Here is a 13,828-nt window from a genome sequence, read left to right as displayed (position 1 = left end):
TTTTCAGAAGTTATCCTGAGCCCATTTAGTGATGTTCATCGCAGCATCATATCAGTTTTTAATTCCGCACTGTCTGAGAACCCGAATATCACAGGCATCCAAATATTGCGTTTCGCCCTTGTGCACATTTTCCAAATTCTCAGAATCTTATGATATTATGTACTGTAGATGATAATATATTTAAAGTCTTTGCAATTTTATGTTGAGGAACATTATTCTGATATTATTCGGCAATTTGTAGACGCAATTTTTCACAGCCTGGGTCTACCCAGCTTTACTTCTGGAGACACGGACTCTCCAAGATGCTATTTTTATCATGTTACTGGCCTGTTGCTGATTAACCCAATAAGTTGCAAAATGTTCTTTCAACTCTTACTTGTTCATACGACTTACTTTGCTAGCTTTGTGTTGCACTGTTCCAACTTGACACGTGCTGCTGCCATAAATTTCGAAATTGCCTCATTTTTTTTTCCCTTAAAATTATACATTTTCTCAGATTTGAAACATTTAATGTTTTCCATGTTTTCGATTGTGCATAAATATAGGTTTATGAGATCTGTAAATCATTGCATCCCGTTTTCATGTAGATTTCACACAGAGCCTCAACTTTTTGGAATTAGGGTTGCATCTTTCATGAGCTAGAAAAATAAAAAACTTCGGCTCCATAGGTTACATGTATTCAAATACATCAAGCATGTCTATTTTTCACCTGGAACTTTCGATCACATTCTTTGTTGCAGGAAAACAAAGGGCATTGCATAACCAGTTTTTTTTTTTTTAACATGACAGCAATCAAAGTCTGTTTATAAGGGCTTTTTCACACGGCCGCTCCGTGTGTCCGCAAATCATCCTATTTTTTTGCGGATGATTTGCGGACATAATGTAAGTCTATGGCATTGAGGATGTCAGCGGAATACCATCCGCTGACATCTGATTTTCTTCCTTTCAGTTCTGTTCCGTTTTTTGGAACGGAACAGAACCCTATTTTTTCATCCGTTTAAAAAACGAAAAGGAAGGCAAATCGGATGTCAGCGGTGTCACCCGCTGACATCCGCAATGCCCATAGACTTACATTATGTCCGCATATCATCCGCAAACGGATGGGATGATATGCGGACATACGGAGCGGATGACACAAATGTCATCCGCTCCAGGAAAAAAAAAAAAAAAAAAGTCCCGCAGCGGAGCTTTCACAAGGAGCGGCCGTGTGAAAGAGCCCTAAGACTTAAAAAAAAAAATTTAAAAAAAATGACAAAAATAATAAACAAATTAATATCTAATTTCTAAGGATTAATGCATATAACTGCACATAGAACGTTAAGAGACCTCACATAAATTGGGATACCAAGCATTTATGATGTACACATCATGTAAAATAGCACAGTGCACATGTCCTTAGAGTCCTTTAGTTCATGTCTTGGACAATCTTTTTAGAAAGGACTACTCTGGTAACAAAAAAAAAAAAAAAAAAGGGGGGGGTTTTTGACTTACAGTAAAAACTATTTCTCTGGATGTTCATTGACAGACACAGATCCCGGCATTCAAAACCATTGACTTATACTGCCCCCTACAGGAGGAGGACACTAGGCAGAAAATAATTCTGGCTACACCCATGGACAGTCCCAGGGAGTATGTATACTCACTCTCTCTGCTATAGCCACACAGTTTTGTTACAAGCAGTGTCAGGAGAATAACTCCACAGAGGGGTGGTGTGCTGTGTCCGTCAATGAACATCAGAGAAATGTATTTTATGGTAAGTCAAAAAATCCCATTTTCTCTTTCTTTTTTTGACGGACACAGCTCCTGTTCTTCTTAACCATTGGGATGTCCCAAAGCAGTGTCAAACATGAGGGGTGGGAACAGCAAGAAAAAATTCCCAAAGCTAAACCGTAGCCAACCAGGAATTTGACCAGGAGTTCAACCAAAATAACTGGAGCCCACCTGAAAAAAAACAATACACTCTCAAAGAGGATCAAGTTCCTCTCAACAGCAGCCTGCAAGCCTTGCGGCCAAAGGAAGCATCCACAGATTCCAACACATCCACTTTATAAAACTTTGTAAAAAAGTGTGCACCGACGACAAGGTGGCCGCCTTGCAAACCTGCGTCACTGACGCCTGATGAAGGCAGGCCCGGGAGGCACTAAGCGCCCTAGTAGAAAATATATAAAAAGTGCAGCGCTGAAAAAAATAGGATATATTGAAAATATCATAAATATTAAATAAAGGTAAACACAACAAAAAGTCCCAAGTGTATTGGTGAAGAAAAAAAAAATATATTAATCCAAGCACAGGGCATGCTAGATCCCGACACCAACAGGGAAGGATATATGCGCTCACCAGAAAGGATGAACCCAAAATACCATATAGTATATGGGTCAAACAGGCTCACAAGGTATATGGTGGGTCCCCAAACTGATGCTGTAACCTTGGACACTCTGACGCCAGCATATAGCAAATGTAGGCAGAAGCAGGCTCCAATTCATTCGATAGCATAAAGGAATTAGAGAAATGGAGCCCCAACCAGGTACAACCACCCTCCGCACAGTCAACTGTTCGGTCGCCAGGGGCGAACCCCTCAGCCCCCTATCGCTAGTAAGCGCCCCTTCCCCACCCCAGGAACAGTGGCCAGCCCACCCAAACAGCCCCAGCGTATGTGGAAGGTGGGGGCAAGTGAGGGACTCAGCAAGGAGGGGGTGCCTGCGGGAAGGAGGGAAACCCAGGGGTCTGACCGTCCCAAGGAGAGGCCCACGTCCACACCAAAACTCTCCAGGGGGGAGAGGGGGGGACAGCTACTCACCATACGAGGAACCAGAAGGCACTGCTCAAGACAGAACCCTCTCCATTGGGGGGCTATCGGCAGGAAGAATGCTGCGAATCGGGCCGAGATCCGGTCAGATGTGACCTCGTGAGGCGTTTAACTCGCAGGCAGGCCCCCGTCCAGTGAGGCTATGTCGCAGCCAACCTAGCGCGAAGCTGGCTAGAATGGGCTGACCACTGGATCCAGATTATCCAGCTCGTTGCACATTCCGGCAGTTGGTTGTAGATCTCGCAGCAAAAAAACACTAGAAAAAAAAATTCTATTTAAAAAGAAAAAAATGTTGCCAGGACCAAAGATCCCAGCAAGGAACTAGGTCCTTACTCCTGACTAGGCAGAAAAAAAGTGGCTACAGCAGAGAGAGGGAGTATACCCCCTCGGACTGCCCATGGGTGTAGCCAGAATTATTTTCTGCCTAGTGTCCTACTCCTGAAGGGGGCAGTATAACCCAATGGTTATGAATACTAGGAGCTGTGTCTGTCAACGGAAGAAAGAGAAATCAAACTTAATCAGAAGCACTGGTGAGCAGCGAAAGCCATTCAGATCTCAGAATTCATTAGTCTGCCCGCTAAACTGATCAAAGTAAAAATACAGATTGGTAGCTATAGGAAGCTTCAAAACCAATTATTTTCTTGGTACACTCGCATGTCAACATGGGGTACAAAAAAAGTTGGCGTCTCATTTCTGACTGTGCCTGTTAAAATGCTCCGGCTGTGCTTGCTTTATTTTCAACCGAGCCACTGACATACAACCTGCACAGTCTGTAGCCACAATCTACATACTTGTTTCAGGTCAGTGACTGAGCAGGTAGTGAAGCCAGGATTAAGAAGACAGCCCCAAGCACTGGACTGACAGCCAAGCCAGAATAAACTGCTCCCAAATTTTTATCCTCACGAGTGCACTTTAAAAAGGAGTGGACATTTATTCCACAAACACTTGGTGCGATTTTTGCTAGAAGTGAATCAGATGGCTTCTGGGACTTCTGCCACTTAATGGACATGGCTTGCATATAATCTAGCAATCAATAGAGTGACCACTACTTCTACTTTTCAAGTGGCTGCAAGAGGGGCCCTAAACTTAGTCTAGCACGGGCGTACTTTAATGACTTTGTCTGTCAAAGACTTTAAAGACGTTTATTATCTTACAATAGTACAATTCTTCAGGTCTTCGATATATACATGCAGTTCTTCTATGTCATATGAAACATAGGGGTTAATTCACTAAGAGTGAAAGGGGCTGTAAGCGATCACCATGTAAAAACAACCCATTCAGTTTAAAATAGAAATGAAAGGCAAAACATTTTTCCCCCTTTTTTTTTTTTTTTTTTTAAAGAAAAAGTTATTACATTCCCCCGTTTTCAGCTGCATAAGAGGAAGGGAGAAGCAGCAGTACACGGAGCTTCCCAGGGAATGACTGCAGTGGAGAAGAGTACAGTGAGTTCCCAGCATAGCTAGAGAACTGACCACGCTGTGTTCTGCTTAGTGTGGTCAGTTTTTAATAGGAAAGCAGAGGCACTGGCAGGAGCAGCAGGGATTTCACATTAAGGAAGCAATACAAAGAGAACAGGATACATTCTTATACAAGTACATGTTACAGCAGGCACATATCAGGAACATGAAGTGTTGGGGTAACAAATGCTTTCAATAACGCTGAACAAAATGTGGTAAAATAATGCATGCGGAAACAATTGTGCAAATGTTCAATTCACTAAGAATTGTGCGGTAAATACTGCAGTAAAGTTTTGCTAATGCAGTAATTACCGCATACTTGCATGTGGTAATTTATTGCATTGAGGTGGTTGCTAAGGAGCAGGCTGGGAAGCCAGCCACTGCCTCTTTAACAGATGAGTCATCCGCTGTCAGCAGGTTTTCCACTGAAAGTTGAATATCAAGATAAGTGCCGGTAATTAAAAATTATGAAGGGGGGGGGGACCTAGGCTCACCCCCAAAATCAATGTCAGACCCTTATCCCAGCATGCAGCCCCGTAGGTCAGGAAACAGAGAAGGAGGGGACGAGCAAACGAGCCGAGCCCACCCCCCAAAGCCATACCAGGCCACATGCGCTCAACATAGGGGGGTGCTTTCGGCCAGGAGGGCTCAGCCCCCCTACCCCAAAGCACCTTGTCCCCATGTGTTGAAGCAGTTAAATAAAGGAACTGTCAAAAAGCGTGTGTGTGATTTCTTCTTGACACCTTTTTGGTGAATGAGTAGGGGTACAATGTACCCCATACTCATTCACATGGGGGGGGGGGCAGAATCTGAGGGCACTCCTTATAAAGAGGGCTTCCAAAGTCTCATAAGCCCCCCCCCCCCACCTGCAGACCCCCACAACCACCACAGAGTGTTGTGGGGAAGACGCCCTTGTCCCCATCAACATGAGGAAAGGTGCTTGGGGTTGTGGGGGGCAGAGAGCCCCCCCCCCATGTTGAGGACATGTGGGCTGGCATGGTTCAGGGGAAGGGGGTTGCAGCTCGCTTGTCCCCTCCCTTTCCTGACCTGCACGCTCGGATAAGGGTCTGGTATGGATTCTGGGGGTGACCCCATGCATTTTTTTTGTACATTTTGGCATGGAGTTTTCTTTAAAATTCCGAAGGGCCTGGAATCCATTGCATGTTTGTTTGGCGATCTTTACCAGCACATTTTTCATTTTGCTGTAAATAACTGCTTAATTTTTTTTTTTTAGTGAATTTAACTTTTTTTTACCGCATGCGATAATTTGTGCAACTGAGTGACGTGACTGTTATCGCGGTAAATGTTAGTGAACTGATCCCATAAAAATCTGATGAGGCATAAAAACTTTGTTTGTTGCCTACTACCTGCTAACTCCTAAAATTACTCAGTTCCTGAAAGGGTACAGATTTGGCAGGATTCAATGACTAATGCGGAATATGCAGAAATATAAAATATGCTTCTGATAAAAGAAAACACAAAGGTCAGCTGTGTGTCGTCACATCTGCAGGAATGCAGTGCACAAAGCTCTGGGCCCTGTTCAGTCATATGCAATGCACATCCCAAATATTTGCTTAGCTTATCAGCTGTGAGACTGAACTTCATAGAACACACCCAGCCTGATCCATAATGTGAACAGCTGTTTCATAAACTGTTGCAGCACTGCAATGAATGTCAATAGCCGCTCACTTTTACCTACTCCACACTCAACTGCAGACACATACAAATGGCAGAACACGTTAAACCAGACAAATTCACTTCCCTTAATCTCCAGGCAGTGAATCACCTTTGAATTATTGCTGGTAATAAAGGCGTGCTACTGCACTATGCAGCCTACACAGAAGACAATGTATTCACTCTAGAAAACATTGCGAAAGAAAAACTGCACTGACTACAGAAGAGTAAACATACCATGAGGAATCCTCCTATGGAGTTCTCTATCCATTATTGTTAACTTCCCTGAACATGTAGCAGGACATTGATCAGTGCTGGTGGTCACCCCTCCTCCTCAACAGCTACACAAGGCTTGTGTGAGCATGTCAGGTTATCTAAGGAATGATTCCTTAACTTGATGGCATGTTCCCAAAGACTGAACTTCATATCATTTGCCTCTGGATGGTTTAAACCAGAAGTCCTCCATTACCTTCACCTTGCATGCTTGTTAAAGATGACACACAGTGAAAACATAACAATGGGTCACAATTGGGCTTCTGCAAGAATCTGAACATTTAGACTTAGAATAGGAGCAAAGCACATACGGTATATCTGTAGTGTTGTAGTGTTTACTTACCTCTTTCCAAAGCTCCAAGACAGATCATACACAATGCAAATTTCTTTCCAGCAACAACGGTTTGCAGGAAAGAAATTTGCACGATTCCCCCATCAACATAGGCAGTGTTGACTGGGGAATCAGCAGTTGTCTTCTTCTGGCAGTAGGGCTAGCAGGGGAAGCCGGTGATCATCACTAGCAGCTATAGGAGCTAGTATTTTCACAAAGGTTCAGGTCTATGCAAACACCAACAAGTCAGCATCTATTCCATCAATTTTAGGGTCTCAAAACAGCACCCTGTGTGTGTGGGTTGAAGCTCTCCCATTGAAGGATAAATATATCATGGCACCTTATTACATGTTCTATGGGACTATGCTCTATGGGATTAATCATGGATTATGCTCCTGTATGTTGGACGTAGTAAACTAGCCTAATATGAACGTATACATTTTCAAAATTGAAAGAAATTCAGTTGTACAGGTGCATCTCATAAAATTAAAATATCATCATAAAGTTAATTTATTTCAGTAATTCAATTCAAAAAGTGAAACTCTTATTTTATATAGATACGCACAGAGTGATACATTTCAAGCATTTCTTTCTTTTAATTTGGCTTACAGCTAGTGAAAACCCAAAATTCAGTATGGGCCCTTTCACGCGGGCGTTCCGCATGTCCGCAAATCATCCTATTTTTTTGCGGGTGATATACGGACATAATGAATGTCAATGGCATTGCGGATGTCGGCGGATGACCATCCGCTGACATCCGATTTTCATCCTTTCACTTCTGTTCCGTTTTTTGGAACGGAACAGAACCCTATTTTTGTTCCGTTCAAAAAACGGAACTGATGCAAAATCGGATGTCAGCGGTGTCATCCGCTGACATCCGCAATGCCCATAGACATACATTATGTCCGTATATCATCCGCAAACGGATGGGATGATATGCGGACATACTGAGCGGATGACACAAGTCAAAAAAAAATGCCGGAGTGGATCGCAATGCGGTCCGCTCCGTGTGAAAGAGCCCCATCTAAGAAAATTAGATTACATAAGACCAATAATAAAAAATAAATAAATAAAAGAAGGATTTTGAATACAGAAATGTTGGCATACCGAAAAGTCCGTCCATGTATAGTATAGTATTGCACTCAATACTTGGTCAGCATCAATGCGGCGTGGTATGGAGGGAAATCAGCTTGTGGCACTGCTGAGGAGTTATGGAAGCCCGGGATACTTTGATAGCAGCTTTCAGCTCATATGCATTGTTGGGTCTGGTGTCACTCCTCTTCCTCTTGACAATACTCCACCGATTCTCAATGGGGTTTGGGTCAGGCGAGTTTGCTGGCTAATCAAAAACAGTGATACCATGATCATTAAACCAGGTATTGCTACTTTTGATAGTGTGGGCAGGTGCCAAGTCCTGCTGGAAAATCTCCATAAAGCTGGTCAGCAGAAGGAAGCATGAAGTGCTCTAGAATTTCCTGGTAGATGGCGGTGCCGACTTTGGGATTTATAAAACACAGTGGACCAATACCAGCAGATGACATGGCTCCCCAAATCATGACTTTTTGTGAGGATTTTATGCATTCTAATTTCCTGTGATCCTGAATTTTGGGTTTTCACTAGCTGTAAGCTATAATCATCAGAATTAAAGTGGAGTTCCACCCTAATTTAATACTTACCTCCATCTTCTCGCTCTGGGTCACCTGAAAAAGAAATGGATAATCGCATATTTTTTTTTTTTTACTTACCTCGTAGCGAAGAAAATATACTTACCTTACTTCCTTCTTCCTCCTTCCTCGGCCGCGGCCCGTCGTCACTTCCTGGCTCTGCAATGATTCCTGGGAGCTGAACGTCATCGCTCCCAGGAATCATTGCGCCTGCACCGGCCCCGACGTCAGTTCCGGGTCGCGCGCGTCATCCCCTTCTAAACAGCTTCTGGGCATGCCCAGAAGCTGTGGAGGGATGATGTGCGCGCACGGGAAGTGACGGCGGGGCCGGCGCAGGGCATCGTGGGACCGAAGAAGGCGGAAGAAGACGCCGAAGGGGATCTCGCTGGCTTCAAGCTGCCCACATCTGAGATGGCAGCGCTGGACAAGATGTTTTCAAGGTAAGTATTTGTCCTAACAGGTAAGTGCAACCCGGGACAGATGAGAGGCTAGCCATTGTGGAATGCACTAGCCCTGACTGTCCCGGGGGTATTTAAAAAAAAAAAAAAATCCAGGGTGGAACTCCGCTTTAAAAGAAACAAATGCTTGAAATATATCACTGTGTGTGGAACGCATCTATATAAAATATATGAGTTTCACTTTTTTAATTGAATTACTGAAATAAATTTACTTTTTGATGATATCTTAATTTTATGAGATGCACCTGTATATCACTACCATGAAAAGGAAATCAAAAGCCAACTTATATAGGTCTGGTCATCTCTCAGTACACAGTATAAGTACACAATATTTTTCTCTTCCAAATAATACGTTTACCTACATTGTTGTTGCGGGTTTCAACTGCTGGAAATTTCCGGACAATAAACTTAACAGCAGATTCCAAGTTTTTATCGATCAGGTAAGAAGGTTTGGCTTTAGGGTCCCCACATGCCTATCAAAAATGAACAGAAAAAATGTGAGTTTCTTTTTCCAAAAGCACAGTCACCGGCTGACTGAAAAGACTATTCCAAAGTGAAATGAGAAAATAAAAAAACAGGCAGTGCAGGGGTTTTCAGAGCTGGAACCAAGAATGAAGCAGAAGGAAGATAGAAGTTCTCCTACGTAGAATAAAAAAAAAGGTATGGAGATGTTTGAAGCAGTGTGGAAAGTGCGGTGTTAAAACCTAGATAAAATAAAATATTCATACAACACAAAGTTGAGGTAGAGCTGTCTGCAGGGAAAAAAAAATAAAAATGGTAAAAAAGGAGCATTCGGAAAGAAAGAAAATATTTAGCTTTGGTTTTGATGCCCTGATTTAAGTTATGTGTTCTAAGGACTGTAATAAAAACCACTCGTTTTTATCTACAGAACACACGAAAACAGAGAACAAGAACAAAAAAGAAGTGGGATATGTCCACGCATTTTCAGAATGAAAACTCCCTAGTTGATAATAAGCGGTGTTTCAAATGCTTCTTGTCCACCTTTGGGCCAAAACTTATCCAGGGAACCCCACTAAAACTGTACTTAATATTTTTATCTATATACCAACCACTTCAGGGCTAGGGCATCAGGTTGCATCATAGTAAAGGGACTAGCACCAGGGTTCTGAAGGGCTGGCAGGGAGAGAAGGATCTCTAAGAAAGTAAAACTTGTCATCTGATCATCTGGCTCATTTCCTCCTCTAGCTCTCATTCTGTAGGTCATCCCACCAGCCTATCAATGCCAGGTATACTCAGCTGTTCGAAAATTACCTCCAAGATCTGGTGTACTGGCAAACAGGTAACAAAGCCTTTAACAAGAGGTAAAAAAAATTTTTTTATACATTATATATATATATATATATTATAATATATATATATATATATATATATATATATATATATATATATATATATATATATATATATATATATATATATATATATATATATATATACATACATATATACATATACACACACATATATATACATATATACACACACACACCATATTTTCTGGCGTATAAGACGACTGGGCGTATAAGGCGACCCCCCTAATTTTCAAGTTAAAACATAGGTTTTGGGCTATACTTACCGTATAAGACTACCCCCCTTCCAAAGCAAGGCAACACCATTGAAAAACATCAGATTTCTCATAATATCTCCAAGGTACCCTAAGTATAAGTATTACCAGTAGATGTAATCTCAAGACACTGGCTGTGTGGGAATCCTGTACCGGTATACCGTATGTATATGTATATGAATCCTGTACCGGTATACCGGCTACATACAGTATACCGCACTGAGCCAATCACAGTGAGCGATGTATTCTATTATTGAATGCAAAGCCTGCTCGGATTGGCAGAGTCAGAGAGGCGGGCTGATGTTACTCCACCAATCCAAGCAGGCTTTGCATTCAATAATAGAATACATCACTCTCCGTGATAGGCTCAGAGCGGTACACTGTATGTAGCCGAAACTACGGTACATACGGTATACCGGTACAGAATTCCCGCACATTCAGCGCCTTGAGAGATTACATCTACCAGTAATACTTATACTTAGGTTACCTTGGAGATATTATACTCGGCGTATAAGACGACCCCCCATTTTTGAGGGATTGTTTTGAGGTTCAAAAGTAGTCTTATACGCCAGAAAATACAGTGTGTGTGTGTGTATATATATATATATATATATATATATATATATATATATATATATATATATATATATATATATATATATATATATATATATATATATATATATATATATATATATATGACACTGGCAAGAGCAGAACTCCAAAATGTTCAGTGGTGGTCTCAATTTTTTTAGTTGAAAGGCCCTAATACTGGCCCAAACTGCATTTAAATATACGAAAATATTTAAAAGAAATGGGCATTGCCTACTCTCTCCACCATCCAATTTGGTACAAAATAAAAAGGGGCAACATAAGTTACATAGACCATAAAGCATGGGCAAGAATTAGGTCTTTAGAACAGGAGTTAATAATAAATGCTGCTTGGATGGTGCTTCAGACACTGACAAGAGGTCGGGAAGCAACATGTCACCTCTTCACAGCCTATTTTTTCCAACAAACACTCCACAACTGCGTGCATTGCACATTGCGTTTGCGGAGCCTCCCTGTTTGCCCAAGTGTGTCGCCACATGTCAGGGAGACTTTGCCATGGACGCGAAGTGAAGCATTGCGATTGTGGCGTGTAAACACCAGTCTCCTATCGCAGCTTTTGTCAAAAACATAGCTCAACCATGCATTTTTGCTGCCCCCCACTGCAGGTTTAAATGAAGCCTTAATGCTCTAATGCAGTGGTCCTCAACCCCAGTCCTCAGGGCACACTAACAGGCCAGATTTTAAGTATTACCTTGGGGAGATGCAGACTAGAGTACTGCAATCACTGAGCAGCAAAATATATCACCTGGGATGGATTTCAGTTATCTTGCAAACCTGGCCTGTTAGTGGGCCCTGAGGACCAGGTTTGGGGACCACTGGTTTAATGGGTCATCAAAATTCAAATTAGGGATGCACCGAAATGATAATTCTGGGCCGAACCCGAAAATGCAGGATGCCCTTGGCCGAAAACCGAAACTGACTTTTTCCCCCAAATAATTTGAAAATGGATAGAAGAGGGGCATACACCAAAAACAGGCAGTGACGTACAGCTGTCGCTGCCACCCTGTCACAGTATATGTACTGTGACGGGTTGGCAAGAGGTTAATTTAATTACCGATGGTATTTGTATTATGCAGCATGAGGGGGTTAATGTATTGTCACTGCCGGTCACTGATGCATTAGTGACCGACCAGTGGCAGTTAATTAACCCCTTTGTGCTGCATTAGTGCAACCAGTATCAGTGCAACCAGTGTTAATTAACACTGATACTGGGGTCTAGCTGAAAAAGGGGGGTGGAGTTAGAATTAGTTTGTTTAAAAAAGTGAACAACCCCTTTAATAATTCTAAGCTGGAATATCTCACTAACCAAGAAGCACAATACATAAACGTATCATATGCACTCATTTGTTAACACCAATAAGCAGCAGAAAGAGACTTCATATAAAAACTTTATTATCAAATGGGGAGAATGAAAATAAAATGTGTGGACAAGAAGTGCGATGGAGGGAGACATTTAAAGCAACTCTATGCCTGCAATAAGCATTGTCAGCACAGGCCATAATAAAGACACTCATATGGCTTTTATCTGTGCCGTGCTCTGCAGCCAAAATGTAACGAGTCCAATAACAATTTTAAATGGCTAGAAAAGCAAAAGACCAAAACACAATATTGTAAAGTAAAATAAAATCCAAAAAGAGAAAAAAAACATACAATAAAAAGCAGTCATACATGCACAAAGGAGCCTGCATGCTTGGGGGCAACATACACAGTCATTAGGGAGGCCGGTTATTGCTAATCAATCCTGATCAGTGGGTTATATGGTTGTGCTGTAGATTACAGAGAGAAGTCATGGTTTATGAATCCAGATTTAAAGTGGGCAAAGGGAAGGTGAAAAGCAATGCAAACCTTCCAAACTTGTCCTTGCTGGGAAAGCATTTAAATAGAGAGAAAGAGAATTACATAGAGACATTATGCAGCTTACTAAAACACAACAATTTGCACAACAAGAAGACATTTGTTCTTAAAGGCACTCTAATCTTTAGTATGTAAAGTCCGTGCATGCAAGGAAAACATATAGAAGGAAATCATGGGTTCAACTGGAGCCAACATTAAAAGTCACACTTTCTATCAACATTGTACATTGCAATATTCTGAGTGAATAAAAAATAAAGAGATACATCCCCATTAGATTGTAAGCTCTTCTGAGCAGGGCCCTCTAAATTCTCTTGTATTTTATTGTATTCTATTGGCGCTTTTCCACTGCATGGAACCGTACCGGTTCGGCACGCTTTTGTGCTTTTCCACGGCGGTACCGCATGGTATAGGGTCGGAACGGTTTGGTACGGTTCGGTATAGGTTTGCTTTTCCACTGCATGGAACCGAACGGTACGGCTCTGAAAAAACAGTACCTACTCGATTGTGGTTCCAACAGGTACCAAACTGGTACCATATCCCACAATCCTTTGCATGCAGTCACTACTAGCCACTGATTGGTCAGAGAATCACACCCATCCCGTTGTTATCCCACCCACTTAACTTTAGTACTACTTTAGTGGAAAAGCAAACCTATACCGTACCGTACCGAACCGTTCCGACACTATACCATGCGGTACCAGCAGTGGAAAAGCAAACCGGGCCAAGCAGGGCTGAGTAGAGCCGAGCCGGTACTTGCAGTGGAAAAGTGCCATATATGTACTGTCTCCCTCGAATATTGTAAAGCGCTGCGTAAATTGCTGGCGCTATAGAAATCCATAATAATAATAATTTTACTTGCAAAATCAAATAATCTTTGTCTACCAGAAGCACTGTGGGTGTTCAGCGCCATTAAAGACTCTTATTTCCAATCAGACCAACTGTGACCAGGAGATATGTAGTGAGATAAGCAGAGACTGCATACACAATAAGAGAACATGGCTGCCCTCATGTACATAAATATCAGGCTACATCAACAAGATTTTTTTTTTTTTTTTTAAAACTACAATTATAATTTAGACATTTATTGTGGATTTGCCTACATTACTAATGTTTT

General features: G+C 41.9%; 1 protein-coding gene across 4 annotated transcripts in view; it reads right to left on the bottom strand.

Annotated features, from left to right (window-relative positions):
• The window catches only part of NCKAP1 (NCK associated protein 1), a 248,857-nt gene that overhangs the window by 187,565 nt on the left and 47,464 nt on the right, over positions 1-13,828 (bottom strand). For 2 of the 4 annotated variants that reach the window (XM_082260288.1, XM_082260289.1), the window contains exons 2-3: positions 12,706-12,723; positions 9,026-9,136 (exon numbers count right to left, since the gene is read on the bottom strand). In XM_082260288.1, coding sequence (XP_082116414.1) covers positions 9,026-9,136; positions 12,706-12,723 — 129 coding nt within the window. The remainder of the gene's footprint in view (positions 1-9,025; positions 9,137-12,705; positions 12,724-13,828) is intronic. The other 2 variants (XM_082260290.1, XM_082260291.1) reach the window with 1 other exon arrangement.

Source organism: Pelophylax lessonae (assembly GCF_965119305.1).
Source record: "Pelophylax lessonae genome assembly, chromosome: 6".
Lineage (NCBI taxonomy): Eukaryota > Metazoa > Chordata > Amphibia > Anura > Ranidae > Pelophylax > Pelophylax lessonae.
This window is presented reverse-complemented; position numbering and strand designations above follow the sequence as displayed.